General features: G+C 32.5%; 2 protein-coding genes across 2 annotated transcripts; both read right to left on the reverse strand.

Annotated features, from left to right (window-relative positions):
- Window positions 1-7,518: 7,518 nt before the first annotated feature.
- On the reverse strand, window positions 7,519-9,223 carry LOC132030907 (protein ANTAGONIST OF LIKE HETEROCHROMATIN PROTEIN 1-like). The gene has a single exon (XM_059420699.1). The coding sequence runs from the start codon at window positions 9,102-9,104 to the stop codon at window positions 7,740-7,742; it is 1,365 nt and encodes a 454-aa protein (XP_059276682.1). The 5' UTR covers window positions 9,105-9,223; the 3' UTR covers window positions 7,519-7,739.
- Window positions 9,224-13,524: 4,301 nt separating this feature from the next.
- Window positions 13,525-20,156, reverse strand: LOC132030909 (U-box domain-containing protein 34-like). Its single transcript, XM_059420701.1, is given in 10 exon segments — window positions 13,525-13,982; window positions 13,985-14,150; window positions 14,556-15,302; window positions 16,057-16,485; window positions 16,684-16,785; window positions 16,959-17,197; window positions 17,297-17,415; window positions 18,037-18,152; window positions 18,260-18,381; window positions 19,944-20,156. Coding segments are annotated over 10 exon segments (2,274 nt in total). The 5' UTR covers window positions 20,140-20,156; the 3' UTR covers window positions 13,525-13,944.
- Between the last annotated feature and the right edge of the window lie 3,641 nt (window positions 20,157-23,797).

Below are 23,797 nucleotides of genomic sequence, written 5' to 3' on the forward strand. Positions count from 1 at the left end.
ACTTAAATTATTTTTACTATTATTCTCTGTATAAGGAGAATGAAGACAGAATTGGACGGAGGGAACTTTGAGGAAAAAAATAACAGCAAACGGGAAGTGTTAAAGGAAGGCTGTTAGTTAGCGCTTTTTAAATGGTTTATAATTTTTGTTTATTGCCAACGTGGCACTGGTAGGTCCCACTTAATATTTTGTTTTTAGTTTTTTAAAGGCAAAATACATCAAAACCCCCCCCCCCGAACTATACCCGAAAAGTCGATATCACACTTAAACTATCTCCACGACCCATTACACACCTAATATATGAAAAAATGATTTTTTTTACTCCCTCATATAATATGACCAGTTGCACTGGGGGAGAGTGTACAAACGTCGGTCCATCGGTCCACGTCAAAAAAATCCTCTAATTTTTAATTTTATATTTTTTTCCTTTCCCCTCCTCCCCCATCCCCCCTCTCCTCCACAATTCCGCCACCCCCAACCCCACCTCCTTCTCCTCCACCTTTCTGCCACCCCTCCAAAACCCTTCTTTTTTCTTCCTCTCAACCCTACCCTCTCTTCTGCCACTCACGCCACTTTCACCCCCCACCCCCACTTCCCAAATCTTTTTTCTTCTTCATTTCACCATCACCACCACCACCTTCATTGTTGCCCATTTGAAGGGTTCGAATATCATCACCGGGCACATAGTTTTGCGCCGATGTCACATTAACTACAACAGCCAACAACACAAAAACGGAAACCAACATAAAACAGAATTTACTGTTGTCTGTCATTGATGCTACACAACCCGATTGTAATCCTTAGAAATCACTGGAAACAAAATAATAATAATAAAAAAAAAAAAAAAGGAGAAACATCAGTTCCCATCTGTTGACCTCCACTCAATTTTAACCACACAATGACAAGAAAATCTTAAAAGAACCTCCTTTTTCAAATAAATCTAGGGGACCAAAAAAGTGCCATGATTTTTCATTCTCACCGAAAAAAGAAAAAAAAAAAGGAAAACAATTACACAAAGCTCACTTGCTTTTCACAAAACAAAGCAAATACTTCACCAAAAACTATAGCTTCTCTTTTCTGCAAAACAATGAAGCTTCCATTTTAACTTCAAGAACTCGATTTGGTCGATATTTTGTTGTTTTACATCATTTCAACTTGTATTATAATATCTAGAAGTTTAGAAACAAAACTACAAAAGTAATTAAAATATGTCTAAGAAACTGAATAAAGGAGAAAAAGGGAATGAAGCCGCAAATCTGAAAAATTAAAGAAAAAGATGAAGAAGAAAGGAAGGAGATTGACATAGTGACGAGAGAGAGAATACAAGGAGATTAAATCTGGAAACTGTTAAAAGGAGATTAATACATGCGCTTCTTTTTTAATTATTTTTATAATTTATGCCACATAAGCGTGTAGGGTGGTAATAAATTCAGTTTTTAGATGTTCAGGTGTGTAATGGGTCGTCAGGATAGTTTAAGTGTGATATCGACTTTTCGGGTATAGTTCGGGGGGGTTTTGATGTATTTTGCCTTTTTTAAAATGAGAAAATTACACTGTATGTTAATTGGGGCAACAATGCTATCAAAATTGACCTCTTTTTTTTTTTTTTAATTCTTACAAAAAATGACCTAAACTTTTCTCTCTATTTCACTCTCTGCCTTCTTAAATGTTTGTATATGTTGGTATATGTGTGTATATGTTTGAATATTTTGGGCTATTTTTTGTAATGTAAGTTTTGGGCTATTTTTTTGTAATGTAAGTGACCAACTTATATATTTCTGAATTTTTTTCTTTTAAAATTGGGGGTAAGGAAAGGGGAAATGGGGAAGGGGATTATATAACGTGAGAATTCGAACCCTCATCAACAACGTAAAAATTCAGGTAGTCAACCAACTGAGTTACTAAGATGGTAGAAATGCCACATCAGAATAAGAGGAAAAAATTCATATTTGTCCCTGAACTATGGGAAATTGTTCATAATTTTCATTCGTTAATAGTTAAAATCATTTATACCCTTATCGTTACAAAAATGAGTTATATTTATCAGTATCCTTATTCCTTAATATTATATTACTCCCTCCATCTCAATTTAAATGTCTTAATTTGACTGGATACAAATTTTAATGAATTAAAAAAAAATTATTAAATCTTGTGGTCCTAAATTAAATGTAAGTGTAATGTACTAAGATGTCATTTGAATTTTATAATTTTAAAATTGTCATGTAAGATGTTTGAATTATCAACTTACTACATATAGAAAGATACACCCTTTTTTGGACACACCAAAAAAAAATAAAAAATAAGACACTTAAATTGAGACGGAAGGAGTACTATCTTATGCTCCAAATTGTTTCTTTTACTTGGATTACCTTTATTATTTGTGGTTGGAACTTTTTCTTACTATCTTATGCTCTAAATTCTATTAATGTTTTATTAATCGTCTTCCTTATTAAGGGACGACAATTGAGCGAATTGGCAAAGAAGAAGAAGGAGAAACTATTGAACTTTTTATATATGCGAACATCGTATAAGGAGAATGAAGATAGAACTGGACGGAGGGAACTGTGACATGAAAATAAAAATAAAAATGAAAAGTGTTAATGAAGGCTGTTAGCTTTTCAAATGATGTACTCCCTCTGTTTTAATTTATATGAACCTATTTAACCTTTAATTTAAAAATAGGGAAGACTTTTTCCTACTTGTGGTTTAAAATAAGCACTTGAAAATTTGTGTAATACACAAATTTTCATAAAGTGAATTTGTTTCCAAATTAGGAAAAGATCATTCATTTTTCTTAAAAAAGGAAATAGGTTCAAACAAATTGAAACAGAGGGGTATAATTTTTCTTTATTGCTTACGTGGCATTGGTGGGTCCCAGTTATAGCCCTGTTGTTCTTTTGAAGGTTTTCTACGTGTAGAATGCCACGTCAGAGTAATGGGGAAATTTCTTGCGGTAATCGCGGCAGTTCCGACTTCCAAAGTAGCCGTATATTGGTACAAATTCAATACTAAATTTAAAAATTTAAAGTTTTTTGTCATTCAAGTAAAAAGACAAAAAAAAAAAATTTAGACATAATGAAAATTTGGCTAGAATGTTTTTAAACATGCAATTTCTTGTAAGAGCATGTCATTAATAGCAGTATTAAGAACTTGAATTTAAAAAATTTCAAATATACAACATATGTCAATTTCTTGGAATCTCCAAGTCTTGTTTTTAATTTTTATTCAGTCAATTAGGTGCTCAATTTTAAGTTATCTGACTGATTTGTGTCAATTCTCCTAGTATAATTTAAGGGGAAATAGTCATACACCCTGAACTATACAATTATAGGGTGGGCATAAATATCGAAAATCGAAAAACCAGACCGAACTGAATTTAAGAAACCGAACCGAACCGAATTAGTTTGGTGCGGTGTTCGGTGTCTACTTTCAAAAAACCGAAAGTAAAAAAATCGAACCGAAATTTGAGAAAACCGAAGAACCGAACGCCCACCCCTAATTGTAAGACTATTGCTGCTCGTTATACAAATATTTCATGTTTCATAAGTATTCATTATCATCAAACATTACTAACAGAATTGTAAGCGTGATGTTCCAGAAATTTCATTTTAATCTTGATTGTCTGCAACTTCATTTTGTAAAATGATTTTCAAGAAGTTTATGAAACTGATGCATTAAATTTCCATGCCATAGTTGTATGGAATAGAAACTATTGTGCAATTCAAGGCATCTTATTAAAGCAAAGTTACTATTTCTCATCTTGTAAACTCATAATTCAACACTGATATGTGACATGAACTTCATGCATGCCAAAATCTATGAACAAATGTATATTTTTTTTATGCAGTGTCTTGTTGGTGCTTAAGCTAGAAAAACCGAAACCGAACCGAACCGAATTAGTTTGGTAAGGTGTTCGGTGTTCACTTTCAAAAAATCAAATCGAAGTTTGAGAAAATCGAACCGAAGAACCGAACGCCCACTCCTAATACAATATAGTTTATATTTTGCATTTGTTAATAGTTGAGATAATATCTATCCTTATCGTTACAAAAATGAGTTAGATTTATTCTTATTAACAAAATGTCAACCATCAAGAGGTAATTTGTATCATCAATGCACAATTTAGGGGGAAAATATAGATCGTTATAGTTAAGGGCAAATTTGAACAACCAATTGGGATGAATAATTTTGACGTGGAGCTCACCTGTGACAGTGGAAGCTCTACCGTAGCAATAACTTTTATGAACCGTCAAAACATCTGGAGAAGCCTCAGCTCCTTCGTATTCCTAAAATTTCAATAAACTTTGATCGGCCAAACTCTCTTAACCGAGATATTCATCAAATAGCTTCAAACTACAATTTTACTAGAGTAATTATTCATCACACAATTTCAAACGGTTTAATATCAAATTAGGAGGCATTGAGGCGGCTTACAATTTAAGGTGTAAGGGTTAGTAAAGTATTCAAATTTATCCTTAAACTATGCGAAATAATTCAAAGTTACCGCTAAAATATGTGTAACTAGTAAAAATTAGTCTTTAATAATTGACAGTTAGTCACCAGGATAAAGCAAGCCCATTTTTGTAGTTGGAATGGTAAACCTGACCCCAACTATTAATGAAGGATATGTAAAATCATTTTACATGATTTAGCAAATTTGGAACTTTGCCTTCTTTTGTTTATGGGGAATTTTTAGGTCTATGTACTTGGCACCAAATTCAAGGTAATTTGACATTTTGGGGGAAGATTTGAGGCAGTCAATGACGGTGAATTCCTTAAAATTATTTCTTTTGACTGTCAAAACAGTTTGTTATCCTGTTAGATTATCAAAATCCAGTCAACTTAGACCAAATTACATCTGTCAGCCTATTCTAAGGTCAACAAATTATTGAGGAAAATGACAACACTAGTTGTTATATCATCATGACGCAACCATTACGCAAGAAAAACTGTGAAAAATAGATTACTAGTAAATCTTCCACACAAAACTAGCTAACCATTTTTCTTAAGATTAATGTATTTTAGTTAGTTATGGAAATTATCTACTTATATTATTGATTACTTGCTGTTGTAAGTTAAACTTATTGTACATCTTATTTGGGTTGTTGCCGGCTGTGATGCTGATGCAATATATATTCAAAGGGTTCAACAGAACCCTATAATTTTTATACGCAATGTATATATGTATGTGATTTCTAAACTCATAATTATAGGAGCGCAATGAAATCAGTTACGAAAATATAAGTTGAAATCCTGAATCAGCCTCTGATAAATGTCATTTTTTATTTTGCATAGAGTTGGAACCAATGGCAATTAAATAGTTTAGTGCAAATAAAACTAAAATGAATTTTCATATAGAATTGTTACAAAGAGGATATAAACATCAGTCAACAAATTCAGGCAACCACATGTTCCACCCTAACTACCACTAAAAGGTATATTACTATAAATTTACAAGTTTGTTTTGTTTTGTTAAAGGTATATAACTATATAGGAAACACCATGCATTTTGACCGATCACCAGTTCTTTACTCTACAAGTAGGTGCGAAGCTATCCTTATTCAAAGGGAGTTGATTGATAATTTTTCGCTAGAAAATTACACGCTGTAGGCAGGTTATTTTTTTTTTTTTTTGATATATATATACTATATGTTGAATTTCAATTTTTTTCCATATGTTTACTGTTTTATATTTTTGAATCTCTTTTGATAAAAATCTGGATCCAAGTAATTTCCTGATAATTGCAGAGAGTCAGAGAGTATTTTCCACAAGTCATACAGACAACATACTGTTGGTTGCAGGTATCATTTTCTAAAACCCACAAGAGTAAGTAAACTAAACTTGAAGCAAGTCAACCTCATTTGCTCCCCAAGTTCCACAATGGGCCCTAAGGCTATTAAATGAGGTCAATAAAAATGTTAAGTACTACTGTAACTTACAAGATCAATTAAAAATGGCCAATGGGTTCAATTTTTTTCTTCTTTTTCTTTTTCTTTTCAATAAACACTGACATATGCAAAATTTTGAACAAATGATATCACAATTATAATTGCACATGAGTTTTGATTTAAGATTATGTTTATTAGTGCGTGCCAGATCCTTCTAAAATACTGTATTTTTGAATGATCCGACATGATTGCGGTAACATTTTAAAAGACTTCCAAGCATCATAACAGCAAAATGCTGCAAGGGTTATCATAAAAAAAGAAAGAAAAAGAAAAGCTAACTCTGCAAGGGAAACTTCAATTGTTTTTGCAAAATATCTTTGATCAAAGAATTGAGTCCAATACATGTCCAAAACAAGCCAATACTTGAAAAACAAAACCAAATCTTCTATGAAGATTAAAAATAAATTATTCTATAACATGGCTTCAATAAGCCATGAAAAAAATTAACCCCCCTAAATCAGAATTGATTCAATCTCTTAAAATGTAAATAAAATCTTGAATTTTCTATAGGAAGTTGGTGCCTGCATGATTATGGTGCAAGAGCTTGTGAGCAATTTGATCTCTAGCCTGCAAAGCATTCACTGATCTCACAATATTTTCTAAAACAATTTCATCATCAACAAATCAAACCTTAATTCTTCACCTCTCATTTCACAAATATTATCCAATACACAACAAACTCCAAGAACAACAGGCAAATCTTGAAGTTTCACTTCTGTTCTTTTCTGTAAACAGATTCATCTTGCTTTCAATCTCATAAATGGTTATAAGTTGCAAATAAAACTAAAATGAATTTTCATATAGAAAGGTATACAAGAGGAATGAACATCAATCACAAATTCAAGCAAATAGACCCAAACTAGCAATATAAACCAGGCATGTTGATCAATCACCAGTTATGTAATTAACAAGCAGGTATTAAGCTATCCTGTGATAGATTTTTTTTTAATAGGTTGGCAGCCAACGCAAAACTAGTCAATTCATGATGAATCCTCATAATACACATGATGAATCCTCATAATACAAATATATATTATATGTTGAATTTTCTTGAATCTTTTGTATTGTTTACTTCTTTATATTTTGAATCCTTTTAATTAGTGAAAATCCTGTTTTCTAACATTTTTCACAAGCGATTACCTGATAATTTCAGAGTGTGAGAGTACTTTCCACAAGTCATATAGTAAATACATTGTTGGTTGCAGGTGTCCTGTTCTGAAACCCACAGAGGAGTAAAATAAACTTGAAACAAGTCAACCTCATTGCTCCCCTAGTCCCCCATGAGCCTTAAGGCTATTAATGAGGTCAATGAAAATATTAAGTGGTACTAACTCACAAGATAAATGTAAAAGTTGGGTTCAATAAATAGTGACATATGCAAAATTTGTACAAATGATGTCACATTTCCACTTGCACATGTGTTTGATTTAAGATTATGGTCATTAGTGCCGATGAGTGCGTGCCGGATATTCCAAAAGTAGTGCATTTTTGAAGATCCCATACAAGCACATCATTATTTTAAGGAAGTCGATAACTGCAAGGGTAGTAAAAAAGAACTAAAAAAAAGGGAGAAGAAAATTTCCAATTGCTATTGCAAAATTTCTCTGATAAAGAAATGAGTCCCATACATGTCCAAAACAATCCAATAGTTGAAAAGCAAAACCAAATCTTCTATGAAGATTAATAAATTATTCTATAACATGACTTAATACAATAAGCCATGAAAAAAATTAACCCCCCAAAATCAGAATTGATTCAATCTCTTAAAATGTAAACAAAATCTTGAATTTTCTATAGGAAGCTGGTGCCTGCATGATAATGATGCAAGAGCTTGTGAGCAATCTGATCTCTAACCTGCATAGCATTCACTGATCTCACAATATTTTCTGGTACTATTTCATCATCAAACAAATCAAACCTTAATTCTTCACTTAATTCTTCACCTCTCATCTCACAAATATTATGCAATACACAACAAGCTCCAAGAACAACAGGCAAATCTTGAAGTTTCACTTCTGTTCTTTTTTGTAAACAACTCCATCTAGCTTTCAATCTCATAAATGCTTCTTTAGCAACTTTTTGAACATCACTAACTTTCTCATTAAAAGCATGTTGAGTCCAAGTTAGATTCTGGTGAGTAAATGGAACCAAAATCCAATCTGTTAATGGAAATCCTGAATTCCCAACAACCCAAATATCCTTCAAATTTCCTCGATTCGCTCTTTCAAAAAGTGCTGATTTTTCCAAGACTTGATCATTTGTCATTGATCCAGGCCATCCAATACAAACATCAGTAAAAATCCCTTTATGATCAACAACACCTTGTACTGTAACCGAATACGATGTCTTTTGATTCCTATCAGTATGCCTTTTGTTGAAATAAGCTGTAATATTTTCCTTTGGCGCGATAATTGGTACATGTGTAGTGTACATTGATCCACAAATAGTTTGAATTTCAGAAACAACTTCGAACTCTCGTTTAATTTCCTCCATCTTTAACTCATCAGGCCATTGTACAAACTTCCCCATTAGTACTCTTTTTATAGCTGTGCAAACCTCAAGCACGATCTTATGACAAGTAGATATACCAAGCCCAAATCGCTTAGAAACTTCACGAAGTGGTGCACCTGTAGCTAATCTCCAAATGCATACAGCTACACGTTGGTTAACAGGTATAGCCAAACGTAGCATTGTATCTTTTTTAGTTATTACTGATTCGAGTTCTCTACAGATTACGTTAAATGTGGATTTGCTCATACGAAATGCTTTCTTGAATTCGTCTTCAGGGAAATCAGGACTGTTGCATTGTTCCCACCATGCATTTGACCTGTTTTTAACCCATAATCTCCTTTGTTGTAATGGCACCTCAACAACATTTTCTCTAGCACGTTTTTTTGTGCTAGACACAGATGCTTGATCATTCATTTTTGAGCTACTTTCTTGATTTTCAAAATCAAAAAGGGTGTGATTTTCAACTGAATTTTCGACACCAAGATATTTATTTAGGATTTCGTCAACTGGGGTGTGATCAAAATCGTCGGTTTTTATTTTTTTGGGCATGTGTTCAAGTTCTTGATGAAGGAAAGTGAAGAAATTGGGATTAGGAGGGAAATTAAAGTCTTCTTGTGAAGGAAATGAGAAAGAAGATATTTCCATTAATAAAATGAAAGAAATGAAAGATATTTTTTAGGTGTGAAAGTATTGGAAATTTGAAGTATGAAAGAGGAAAAATATTCAATGGAAAAGGAAGATTGTGTGAACACAGAAGAAAGTATGACTTGATGAAATGAAAGTGGAGCTTTACATACATATATATACACATGTACTAGATTTTAGTAATACACGGTGAAAGTGGGGGTTTAGGGGGGGGGGGGGGGTTAAGGAAATAACGCGGTGAAGAGGAAGATTCCTCGGGGGGTGGGCGGGAGTGGTAGGGGTGGGGGTGGTCGGTGTGTTCTTCTTTAACAAATTTGGAATAAAATTAATAGATAATTACACTTTTCATCCTCAGTTATTAATAATTTGTACTATTTGACTAAGCATATTTAATATTTAATTAACTAAAAATGTATATTTTCGATCCCTTTATAAGGTAAACATGTAATATTTAGATTATTTTTAGAACTATATTACTCTTTTTCGTTTCAATTTAAGTTCTTACTTTTATCTTTTTAGTTTATTCCAAAAAGAATATTTATATATATTCCAACATTCGACATGGCTTGTTTGAGATCACAAAATTCAAGGAGTATATTAATTTAAAATCATAATATTCAATTAGTTATTTTCTTAAATTATGTGAGCACCTTGAGAAGTTACATATAGAGTAACATATAGAGACTATTAACATAGTACATTGATAATTAAATGATTTAACACTTAATAAATTATGCAATTTGTGAAGATTTGACAATGAGAGGATAAAAACTGTATATATCAACTAATTGAAAATTAAATATATTTAAGCAAAAATTATGAGAGAAAAAATCACAATATATGGATTCCTAAGGGACTAAAAGTGTTAATTTTAAATAAGGCTTAATATTAAAAGACAAATACGCGGTTCGGAAAAATAAAAACGATTAAAGGCCACGTTTCGAAAATGGGAAAGACGAGGGGATTTTCCTTGATTAACGAAAATGGATTACGTTAAGCAAACTTGATGTTGAATATATAATTATTAAAACGAGGGAACTTTTGCAAAGCAAATTAAATCTTAAAGAGTATTTTAAGTGCAAGTAGACTATTGGACATATTTGGTTGAAGTTGAAAAGGATTTATTAGAAGTTGTCATTAAAAATTAGGGGAAAGGGTCAAAAATATTCCTCTACTTTGGAAAAAGGGCTAAAAATATCCTCTGAACTTATTTTGGGTCAAAAATACCCCTCTCATCTTTAAAGTTTTCAAATATATCATTGAGCGGAATCATCCCCCAAAATAACTCGAAAATATTTTTTAAACCCGCTCCATCATTTAAATCTAATCCAACTAAATAATAACTCATATGATCCCCTTATTCTCCCAATTCCCTCAAACTTCATACCTACGAATTTGGGGGAATAAAGATTTTTCTGGTTTATTATTTAGTTGGGTGAGTTGATGGGCGGGTTTAAAAAATAATTTCAGTTATTTTGAGGATAATTTCCAATATATAAAAACTTTAATGGGAGTTTTTTTGACCAAAATGTTCCGGGGATATTTTTAGCCTTTTTTCCAAAGTAGAGGGGTATTTTTGACCATTTTCCCTAAAAATTATTAGAAGTTGACATTAAAATTAAAATGTAGATATTCAAAATATACGAAAATTACTATTATAAGTATCTTAAAATGTTGATCAAAGTTCATAAGTATAATTTAATTTTCAAAAAGCGAAACATGACAAATATTTTAAGACGGAGGGAGTATAGTTTAAAATGTTGTTCTCATGAATTGGTATGTGTCCCGTACAAACAAATTCTGTTGAGCACTATTTAAGACGCCAATTAATTAGGAAAATGTGGTTTTTAACTGCCAACTAATAAGAGTAGTAAAGATTTAATAATGTTTACTTCATGGATTCATTGGAATACAACATTTAATTGCCTTGGATTATATGATTAAAGCATGTAGATTTTTTTACTTCTGCAGATTGATGCAAAATTAATAATCTATTTAACCATCTCCTTTCCTCTCATTCAATCTTCCTCACCAACTTCCCTTTTTTAATAAGTCGAAAGGTAAACATTTAATTATTCGTATGAGATGCTTACATCAAATTAATAGATGCATGACATTTTTTTCAAGCTTTTCTCGCTTAATATAGTTAATTAGTACTATCCGTTCACTTTTACTTGTTGTAGATTTTCACTTTTCTTGTCATTAATATGAGAAGATAATTTCTTTTTTCCTGTTTTACCCATAGCATTAATTACTCATTTTAAAATATTTTTCAAATCCAATAAAACTATACATCAATTAATATGGGTATCATGGTAAATTATGTACTTCATTTATTATTTCTTAAGGGGTGTGCAAAGTCAATAGTGGACAAGTAAAAGTGAACGGATGGAGTATATAATTTTTCTTATTGAATGATTTAACCATAACAAGTTAAATATATGGTATAATGAAAGGGTGCGAGTAAGCTTTTATCGGCTGAATGTGCATAAATTACAAATTTACAATTACTTGCAAATAGTTCCCAATGATAGTAATCTTCTTCTATAGGTAGGAATAAAATTCAATGAGTATCAACTCTTCACACCATGTGTCAAAATCCCATTAACTCCATAAAGGAGACAGGAGTACAATTGTACAAACATATCAACATTGGATGGACTAAAGAGTTTAACGTATATTGCATCTGATTTAACGTATATTGCAATTATCATGTATTTCATTTTTCTCTTCCTTCTAGTGAGATGTGCACCAATCTTTCAAAATATACGGGAAAAAAAATACTATGAGTATCTTAAAATGTTGGTTAAAGTTCATATAATTTAATTTTCGAAAATGAAACATGAAAAATATTTTAGGACGGAAGAGTACAAATAAAATACTGTTCTCCTGAATGGCATGTGTACGTACAAACAAATTTTGTTGAGCACTATTTGAGACGCCAATTAATTGGGAAAATGTGGTTTTTGACTGTCATCTAATAAGAGTAGTAAAGATTAAAAAAAGTTGACTTCATGGATTCATTCGAATACAACATTTAACTGCCTTGGATTATATGAGTAAAGCATGTAGATTTTTTACATTGCAGATTGATGCAAAATTAATACTCCACTACTCTATTTAACCATCTCCTATTTATCATTCAAATAGTAAGTTGAACTTTATTTGATGATAGTAATTTCTCCTATCATAATGAATTAGTATATATTTTTGGAACAAAATTCAAAATGAGTATCGACTCTTCATGCTCATCATTTTTTTATTTTTGAAAATTTTTTAGAAAATATTAAAATAATTCTCGTATGAAAAATCCGGAGGGAATACATTAACTCCATAAATGGCATGTGTAGTACAAACACATCAACATTGGAATTTGGAATAAAGAGTTTAAAATAAATAACATCTGATTTCTAACTTCGAATTAACGTTTCTTGTTGTCAATTACCACGTATTTTTCTTCCTCTTGGTAAGATGTGCACCAATCTTTCTAAGAAATTGTTGACAAATTAAATAGTTGATTGTCCTCTACGTGCTTCCATTACTTCTTAGTGACTAATCTTCTATAGGAGGTGTACGACCCACATCATGTGTAAACCCATTAACTCCATAAAGGTTACTTTTTGAGAAAGAGTTTAATATATATAATATCGTATGCGTCATAGAAACGTTCACCTAAGACCATCCCTTGACCCGTACAAGCTTCCATTACTTCTTGGGAGGTGTACCCAAAACGGTTTTTTTGAAAATTCTAACTTATCATCCCTTGAGACGTAGTGATACAAGATTTCAACCTATCCATAGTGGTATTTCACTTATGGCTCGGGTCTTCTTTGGAAGAACGCCTTCTTTGCTTTCCACCTAAAGCTACGCAGGGAAAGGGGCAAAAGCCACCTAAGAAACAATGAAGCTTCACAGGGTCTTCCTTTCCAGGTAGTACATTTTTCCTGTGAAGAATCATTTATTTGACAAAGATACAGTGGGGTGCAACCACATAGAGTGATAGGTGTTGGTCAGTTGACACTATTTATCGAAGAATTATACAGAGTATATAGAAAATTACTTTTTTATACATATATATTAAATCTTAAACACCCTTAATGAAATTCCTGACTTCTCCTTTGATCAAAGCGTCTCATTTTCCTTCCTCCAATTTCACTTTCCAGCAGACTTTCGTTCTCATCAATATTTAACCATTTTCATGCAGCACATCACTAAGTTTAGCTTAAAAATTCTGTGCATCTAATGCTTCGTGATCATTTAGTATGGCAATGTCAACGTGTTCAGTTTATCATGACCAATTAACCATAACACAGAGTAACAGTTATGCACAGTTGTTAAGATCAACATATTCAGCTACATTCACAAGTTAACAACTTTCTGCTTATCCTTACTGAAAGCTAGGATATATTTCAGACTCGACCAGTAGAAGATATCATGAATTAGACTGTATTGTGTCATTCTCAGAATTATGTTACATTTTATTCACATTTTCTACAGGTTTTCTTAACATCAGGAGCTATACAATACTTCAAAAGATTACAGCTGCTAATGTACACTCGGGTAATGTATATGAACATAACACACTTGATTGTGTTCTAAAGGCACTTGTGTACAAAACAGTACTATTACTTTTCCTTCTTTTCTCGTGGCTTGGTTGTGGCTTGATATCGTCATGAACGTTTTGACCCTTCACACCGAGAATACAGTGGAGATTGATTGAAGATGATGTTACGCGATTTTCAGAACCAATCTTGAAGTGATGAATTAGAAATAAGTAAGGAAATGAGACAACTGAACTTTCTTGAACTATATCATAAATAGACCTTTCCCTCCACACTAGTCACGAGTTTTTCTCTATCTGAACGATGTTGAATGTGATCTCCACTCTTGTATAGCAAGTCGCAGTGTGTGGTTTGGTGTAATCAACTTGTTCTGCAGTCTCTGTTTTGTTATTGGTGATACACTATATCTGGTGAGCCATAACTTTATTGCTCTACGCTCATACGTAAATCCATCCGCTGCTATCTGTGGATCTTCCATTACTTTCTGCAGAGATGTTGCATGATACAAGATCAGAAAGCAGAATGAGATGCATGCACAAACACTGCACTGAAATGACCTGTTTAACCAAGCTTCTAAAATCTGCTTATTTTAAAAAAAGCTTTTTGAAGTACTTTTCACAAAAGTACTTTCAAAGAGCAGTTTGTGTTTGGCTAATCAATTTGAAAAAACACTTTTACCCATTATTAGAGCAGGAATTTGTGTTTGACTAAGGTTCTAAAAGTGCTTTGGAGAAAAGCTATTTTTTTTTAGCTTATGAAAAACTCAAAAGCACTTATTTTTCCCCTAAAAGTTTGGCCAAACACTTCAATTCTCTAAAATAAGCACTTTTGAATTCCAGAATCTTAGCCAAACAAGCTATAGGTCATCCTCCGGAATTCCTGTTCTCACCTGAACAATTGGGCATAAGTACGGACTAGGTGCCTGGATAGGGTTCCTCTCTACATTGGTATGCATATCCGCAAATTCAGCAAGTCTTTTCAACAGTGGAAGAACTTCAGTCTCGAGGTCAGGTCTTTCTCGGCATCTAAGCTTGCAGCATTTTAGCGCCATCCTAGCTAGCTCCTCTGCTTCAATCAATGGCCAATCAGGAACTGACTTATCAAGTATATCCACCAATGAATTACTATTCACAGCATTTTCAAATTTCGTTATAAGGCCATTAGGACGACGAGCAGCCAATAATTGAAGTATTATTACTCCAAATGCATACAGATCAGACTTTGGTCTGAGTGTGCCAGTTCGTTGATACTCTGGATCCATGTAACCAAGGGTGCCAGCAAGAATAGAGTTCCTATATTCTGTAATACTTTCTGGGACAACATCTGATATAATCTTTGCTAGACCTACATCTCCTATTTTGCAAACAAGATTTTTGTCCAACAATATGTTTCCTGGTTTCATATCTCGATGAATAATAGGCTCAGGCTTTGAGTTGTGCAGGAATGCAAGAGCGCATGCCACTTCAAAAAGTATCCTGAATCGAGAAAACCAGGGAAACAATTTGCTGTTCCGTTCCAAAATGTAATCTTCAAGGCTTCCATTCTCCATATACTCATAAACAAGGCAACCATTTTCAGGACAGGCTCCGAGCAGTAAAACAATGTGTGGGTGATGTAACTGGCTTAGAACCTCCACCTACAAATGACTACTATCATATCAACAGTAGTTGAAAAAACTCTGCTATAAACGACTAACATTAGACTTGCGACCAACTATATCTGGTAGACAATCCGTATATTTTTTAAACAAATAGTTGTGCACAAGACAAACACATGATATATGCTGTGGAGTGTTTGTAAGAATGCTTGTCAATAACCAGAGTTATTTAGCATGAAGAGAATTAGAAGGACAAATAGCATAGCATGTGCCAGTGTGATGGTATGGAGGAAAATGTTTTCCAATTTTTCCATGTTCGGATGTTCAAAATGTTTGGAAAACATTTTCTATGGGAAAACAAGTTCCTAAAAATGAGGAAAAATGACTTGCCTAGTGAAAGTAGGGAAAACAGGTTCCACAAGTGGAATGCGACATTGATTGTGTCCTTCTCAGGTAAAGGGTGAGAACCTCATCTTCACCCCACCCCCATAGTCCCCATCCCCATAATACCCCACCTCATAGTATTTGTCTAGATTATATACAAATGCTTTTAGAAATATTTTTTGCTCTTATAAACACAAGAAAATAAGTAAGAAACCCCCCCCGCCCCCTGAAAAACATTTTCCAAAAAATCATTTTTCATGAAAAACATTTTCCAAAAAATCATTTTTCATGAAAAACATTTTCCTTCATACCAAACACACCCTATGCCTAACTTTTCAGTGCAAGGAGGCATGTCTAAGATTGCACAACTTGAAATGAAAGAGAAAACCGCAAAAGCTTGAAGAAATACCTCTTTTAGAAATTCCTCTTTCTTTTCTGATGCATCAGAACAAAGAACTTTGATGGCAACAGGTGTATGATCAAGATCGCCTTTGTAAACTTTCCCATATGCCCCTTCACCAATCATCTTAGACTCGGAAAAGTAATTGGTTGCAACCTCAATCTCTTCTCTAGTAAACCTTCTATACCTGCCATCAGATGATAATAGTGCATCAACAATTTTCTTTTTCTCTAAGGACTGCTGAAGAGCCTTCAACTCTGCTATCTGCCTGTCATAAACCTCTTGGGAAAGCAATTTTCTTGCTATCTCAACCTCCTTCTCAGCTTCCATATGCTTCTCCTTCTCTTCAGCAGCAATTTTCCTTAGACTTTCTTCTCTTTTCTTGGCGTCATTCACTTTTCCAGACTCTTCAAGGTATTGCGAAGAAAATAACTGGACCTGAAAGACAGTGTGCAAGGTAATGTCAGAGCTATATCTCACTAATGCTGTAAAGCCATTAACTAAATGGAACTAAACTAGATTATCGAGATCGTGATTCTAATCAGTAGCATATATTTTGTTGTTTTCGATATGCCAGACGAGCACTTCAAGATTACCAAATGATTTGAGGTAACATAAGCAGATAAAGAGCTTTACCTTGTTTTGGGCATGGGTCAGGTCCTCACATGCTTGATTGTACATTGCTAAAGTATCTTGTAATTCTAGGCGCAACCTCGCCACTTCATCCTGAATGTCTAACTGTAAATAAACATAAATGCCATGATAAAAGTACCACATCAACATCAACATATATAGAGTTTTGATTGTACTAAATAATGTTATACTACTCTAAATTGACATTTTAAATATAAACGAATGCAAGTTTTAAGAGGAACTTGAAGAAAAGCATTAGAGAAAAGCTATGAAGTCACCTGCTCTGAGCAAGTGGAAGAATGACATCCCTTCACTGCCTCCAGACCTGTGGTAACATCTTCCAGATTTCGATTAGTTTGGTGTTGAGGATTGACATTGTTGGAAGAGTTCCCATGGACAAATTTGGGAGAACTCATATGATTAACTGCAAGTGACGACGATCTGTTATGAAAGACACTTTCTGTGGAGGCAGAAGATGCACTGGATTGTTGTTTATTGATTGTACGAAGATCACCTTCTGTTTCACAGTATACAAGCACTTATTAGAAGTCAGAAAAGAGAGAGAACTTTAGAGAGAAAGATAAATGATTGAGAGTCCAAAAGATTTTCAATGTACCAGAAGCCAAGAAGGGATTTAAGGAATTTGTCATAAGCTTAGTTGAGGACACCACATAAACATCACAACAGAGAGCATGCTTTAGAATAATTGATGGCACGCTTGATCCCTTCAGCTTCCTAGTAAAATTCGATCTAAAGGTTTAGCACAACTAGCGATGGAAATCAAACGTCTCCACCAAATTATGGAGAAATTACTTTCTTCTACCAAAAAAATCATCATCAAAAAAGGTCATGTTGCAGTCATAGATTAGAGAACATATACACCAAAGAAAACAACAACATACTCTAAAGAAAACATGAGTGCTAAATGGACATTAAGTGATTAGAATAAATATGGACTACAATTTTGGGTAACTCTTGATGAAATTTAATATTAGAAGAACAAGCCCTTGAAATCATGACCAGTGGAAAACTCCAACCAGCAAATATAATGAGTACAAACAACAACAACAACAAACCCAGTGTAATCCCACAAGTGGGTCTGAGGAAGGTAGTGTGTACGCAAACCTTAGCCCTACCTTGTGAAGGTAGGGAGGCTGTTTCCAATAGCTCAAGAAAAGATGAAAAACGAAGCAGTAACAACAGCAAGATAATAAGATAAACGAAGCGAAAGAAACAATCAGGTAGCACTAAGCAAACATAAGAATAATACTAATACTCTTGGCATGGAAAGCAAATACAATAAGTGAATAGCGATAAACCAAAATCCAAGTCATCTTGACCCTAGTCCCTAAGTACCTGGCAAAATAATTTGGAGAGAAAGAGCCCAAGACTAAACTTTTAATCCCAGAGTCATTTACATATTTTAGGAGCACTGTTGCAGGATTATTCCCTTCTAGCACCAAAGTCTCAACCTAAAGGAAGTTCAAACAAAAAATACACTTTGAGAATTAATTTACTTCAATAAACCAAAACATAAAGGAGGAGAAACATGTCATTTAAAAAAAAAAAAAAAACTTACATTTCTTCTTTTGCATAAAATCTTGAATGGGATAAAGATTTCTTCACATCTAGCCCTCTTATCCTCCCTATATAGTTTCACCACGTTGGCCTCAAGCCCATCAACAGGAATATACTCTCCTGCTATAATATTGATCAGATACAGATATTATCACCAAACAGACAAAACTAAAATAATTGCAACTTGCCAATAGTTATCATGTATGATACCACCTCTAAATAAATTACCAAATTGTACAGTCAAACTTAAACTACTACTGGCAAAGAGGAATTCAGCCTCAACTAACTCATACAAATCCAATCACTCAGCTCACTTTCATGAAAAAGCAACAACCACAACAACAACAAACCCAGTATAATCCCTTTGAGTGAAGCCTGGGGAGGGTAGAGTGTACGCAGACCTTACTTTTGCCTTGCAGAGACAGAGAAGTTGTTTCCGATGGATCCTCGGCTCAAGGAAAGATTAAAAAAAAAAAAAAAAAAAAAAGGTAATATCTTTCTCCTTAAACAATTAAGAAGTACAAATTTTTGAATTTCCATTCCCAATACACTATATCAATCTATCAATCAATCAACTAACCTCAATCCACAATTAGTTGGGATCGGCTATATCAATCCGCTATCCATTCCCTCTTTTCGGGCAAATAGAGTTAAATAAATTTGTCTTATTTGAAGGAGAATTAGGGGTTCTCTTATTTACCCGTTTGGATATTAAAAATTTTGCTTTTTTTTTTTTTTCTTTTCAAAAACCTGTTTGGTTATTCATTATGTAATTTTTCACTCCGAACTTGAAAAAAAAAGTTTTTGAAAAATTTTACTCACAAAACTTTAACATTGAAATGCATGTCTTAACACAACTTCAACTTCCAAATATCTTTTTTTAACTTAACTTCAATTACTACTTTTTCTTCAAATATCTCTCAATTCATGTCCAAATGCCTGGTGCTCTAAGTTTCACACACTTATCCTTACATATATTTCTCACAATAGACTATAATACTACTTCCTCCGTCTCAATTTATACGAAGGTGTTTTGACTGGGCACGTACTTTAAAAATGAAAGGAGTACTTTTGAAACTTATGATCTAAATAAAAAATATCTATCCGTATGGCTATAAATCATCTCAATGGGATGTTTAAAGTTAAATTATTTGTAAATATAGAAATGTATCGTTCTTTTTGACATACTAAAAAGGAAATAATGTCAAATGGGACGGATGAAGAAATATATATTTCTCACAGAGAGTAAATGTAAGAGAACTTACAGGGAGTTGGAATTGTGGTGATTGTAGGCATATCCTAGTTCCGCATTGTCCACCCCACCCTCCAACACATCTCATCTTCACCCCCACCATCCCACCCCACCCACCCCCACCCAACTCCCTACCCCCACCCCAACCCCTACCCCCACCTCCACCTCCACCTCCCATAGTATATTGTGTAGATTATTTACAAATGCTTTCAGGAAATATTTTCTTGCTTACATACCGAACACAAGAAAATAAGTAAGAAACACACTTATTTTCCTAGAAAATGTTATCAAGACAACATTTTCCTTCATACCAACACTCGCTAATAAGTTTCACACACTTATCCAGTTACATATATTTCTCACAATATACCATAAGTCCATAACTAACATATACACTAATTTTAAAATAATAGTAGAATGCAAGAGAACTTACATGGAGTTGGAATTGTGGTGATGGTAGGCATAACATGAATGAATACAAACCGATGAGCTTTATGCAACAGTTTCTCCACAGCCCATTTTACTGCACGTTGACTTCCTCTCCCTTCAGCACTCTTAACTGCCACCGCCACCGTGACCGTCGCAGACGGCGGAGAACTACCAGTATCTCCGTCAACGTTCACTTTCATTTTCTGAACACAAGAGAACTATACTACTATGCATGTGATGGATCAAGAATGGAGTAAGAATATGTGTTGAAGAAATAGTAGTAGAGAAAATATGACAAAAATGGCACCTTATGTTTGAGAGTGTAGTTTAAAATAGTCCCTTAAGTATGAACCGAACAAAATTAGTCTTTTAAGTTTGTTAAGGTAAAGCTATTAATCTCCGTCAAATAGTTACAATATCTATGAAAAAAGAGAATATGAGCAGGAACTCACATTTAAAGGTATAATTTTTGTAATTTGTGCTTTTTTAAATTTATTTCTAGAGTCTGATAACTGATGCACCTATTTGAGATGTAATTTTACTTATTTTTTAAATATCTTTTTGGTGTTTGGTGCAGCTTTTGTGTGATTAAAAAAAAATCTCATTACTATCGTCAAATCTAACAAACATAGTTCAGTAAATATTTGCCAGAGATTAAATATTTTGACAAACTTAAAAGATCAAAATTATTCAGTGCAGGCGTAAGAGACTATTTTGAACCAACTCTCAAACATAAGGGACCATTTTTGTCATTTTCTTGGAAATAGTAAATTTGACTTGTACTTTGGTGGTCAATTTTTAATTTTTTTTAAAAGTTGACATTGGGCCAAAAGAGGACCGGGTCATTATACACGGCCCAAGACGTGCAATGGTCGGTTAAGAAGATTCTGGGCCCACTTGGTCCAGATTTTCAACTAGAAACATGAACCAGTAGGATTGTTTAGAAGTTTCCCTCTATTTCTTTGTTATTATTTTCAAGTTTTAAGAATGTTATTTAAAAAGAGGAAAATCAAGGAGATTCAATCATTTCACTGTCAACCAATAAAAAAAAGGATCTTAATATCCTTAGTTACAATAAAACTATTTCAAATTGTTGAAGTGGGCCGAAGACTATTTGCAATAAACTTAGGAAAAGAAGGAAAATCAAGGGGGCTCCAATCATTTCGGTGTCAACTAATAAAATAAAGGATCTTAATATTTTTAGTCAGGCGATTAAAAAGAAGGGCAAAAAACATATATGTATATGATAAGAGGGTATATTTACATAACATGACGATATTTTTCAGTTAATAAAATATATCAATAGACTTGTTACAAAATCTATACGAATTAGGTAAATTAAAAAGAACCAAATAAAACACATTAAATAAGGTAAGGAAATTGTTTTACTTATTTTATCCACATTTCTCTCTCCATTCAAAATTTAGAGATATAGTTCCTTGATTTTCTCCAACTTTTGCTTCCTTATTTCATCCACTTTTCTCTCACAATTCAAAATTCAGAGACATTGTTACCTAATTTTCTCCAACTTTTACTCAAAAAGTCCATTATAATCGGTAATTTTTATGTAAAAAGTTCATACACCAAAAAACATATATGTATAATTTTCGTATGCAATATGAATAACTATATAGATTCTTATAATTTTTATATATGAAATATGTATAAAAATTGTATGTGTATTTTGATTATTATAAAGTACATATAAATTGTATAAAATCTAATCAAAGTATGTATAAATTTTGAGAAAAATATGTATAATAAACTTGTAATTGATACAAACCAGATTCCATACAAAGTTCATACACCAGAAAATAAATATATATTAATTGTTGTATGCAATATGTATAAATTCGTTATAATTTCTACGTATGAAATACGTATAAAAGTTATATGTATATTGTGATTATGATAAAGTATATATAAATTGTATAAAAATCTGATCAAAGTATGTATAGATTAAGAGAAAGTATATATGTTTTCAACATTTTTTAAAACTACAGTTTATATAATTTATACAGATTTTCAAAACACACAATGATCATATATATCTCAAGACGATGCAAATCAATTTTTATATACAATTAATACACAAGTTAGTAATAAAAAATACTTTGTAATATTGGTTTGAAAATTTATACTAGGAGAGAAGATGGATTTTAGGTATGAAAATGGTGTCTATCATAGGGGGAGAGAGAGAGAGAGAGAAATATTTTTAAAAAGAAGAAGAAGTTGAATGGTAACTATCCTAGAATTAAGTCCACATTTAAAATCAGATTTTCTTCCTTAAAAAAGCCTAAAATCGTGGGTATCCCATTAAGCCTAAATCTGGTATACTTTGTAATTTTATTGGTATGTTTTGTAAATAAGGAAAAGTATTCTTATGTTTTGTAATATAGAGTCTTAAATAGGTATTGTTAGGTTATTTTCCCTAAAAAGAATTCACCTCCTTAGCAGTAATCGGTATAACTGTCTCTAGTAGATAATAAGTGTATAATCAATGTATAATGTATATACAGTGATTGTGAACAGGTTATGCAATAATTATACAGACGATAATTTATGAAAAAATAAATAATTGGGTTTATTTTGTTGTGGTCATTGTTGGGTTGTAGTATAGTGGAAAAGTCCATTGAACAATGAAATGGAAGCATTTAACAGTGTGATCACGCAATCAATAAAGTGAGAATAAAAAATGATTCAAAATTTAAGTTATCTAGTATCTGTATTACTGGAGAATGCAAGTCTTCAATAAATAGTTGAAGGTATGTAATATGCAAGAGATTCTTGTTCTAGCTCATGTATTAGTTGTTTGACCATAAAGTAATTAACCCTAGTACATATGTAACCACACAAATACAAAATAATGAACTCACAAATTAAGGCATATAAAACATATTGAAAGTGAAATGTCTCCCCATATATTTCTCATAAGAGAAAGAAGGAAAAAATATATAGACTTTTAAAGCTATCTCTTTATATATGACAAATGAATAATCATCAAAGTCAGATAAGAGAAAGAAAGAAAAAATAGAGAGACTTTTAAAGCTATCTCTTTATCTATGACAAATGAATAAGGCTTAATACATAGATGGCCCCCTAAACTTGGCATGTTTTGTAAGATAAATATATAAACTTACGAAGTGATCAAATAGACACTTAAACTTGTCAAAAGTGTATTTTTTAAATACATTTATATTGAAGACCCTGTGTGTGAGGTTCAAGTTCCATTTATGTAGCAAATAAATAAATAATAGTTCATGTAAGAAAATATAGGCTAACCATGTGTAATTTATTTCCATGTAGGCAAATAATAGTCGAAAGCCATTGTACACCTAATTTGTTCATTCCCACGATTTCTTCATTCTCTCGAACAGTGAACTGCTGCATTCCTCTTCCTTTTCATTATCAAATTCCTTGAGTTTTAACCACATCCCTCTAAATGTAAAGTCAAAACTCATCAAAACTTCAACAAAATCGAGAGAAAATCATGATATTTGAAGACAAAGTATATTGATATTTTTTTCGAGTGGTGCACATATGACATATCTGCTTTATTCATTAATAATAACATCAAACGTCTAAGAAAAAGCAAAAAATTCAAGCATCTAAGAAAAAGAAAAAAAGAGCAACTTTTCACTCTTTTCAACATCATATTTAAATTCTATTCCTAAGAAAATCAAAAATATTTTGAACTTCTATTTCCTACGTGAGTACCTTTTAAAGACGAAATACTATAAAAAAATTTGAGAAAATTTAGAAAAAGTTAAAATAAGCTATTATATTAAATTACATTTTATTTTACCAAAATCTAATCAAGTTGAGTTAATAGTGTAGAAAGTATATCATTATACTGGA

The sequence above is a fragment of the Lycium ferocissimum genome, chromosome 9, assembly GCF_029784015.1.
Source record: "Lycium ferocissimum isolate CSIRO_LF1 chromosome 9, AGI_CSIRO_Lferr_CH_V1, whole genome shotgun sequence".
NCBI classification, from domain to species: Eukaryota; Viridiplantae; Streptophyta; class Magnoliopsida; order Solanales; family Solanaceae; genus Lycium; species Lycium ferocissimum.

What these genes read in the sequence shown, in the direction of transcription:
- LOC132030907 (XM_059420699.1), bottom strand. Translation starts at nt 9,104, where the DNA reads ATGGAAATATCTTCTTTCTCATTTCCTTCACAAGAAGACTTTAATTTC.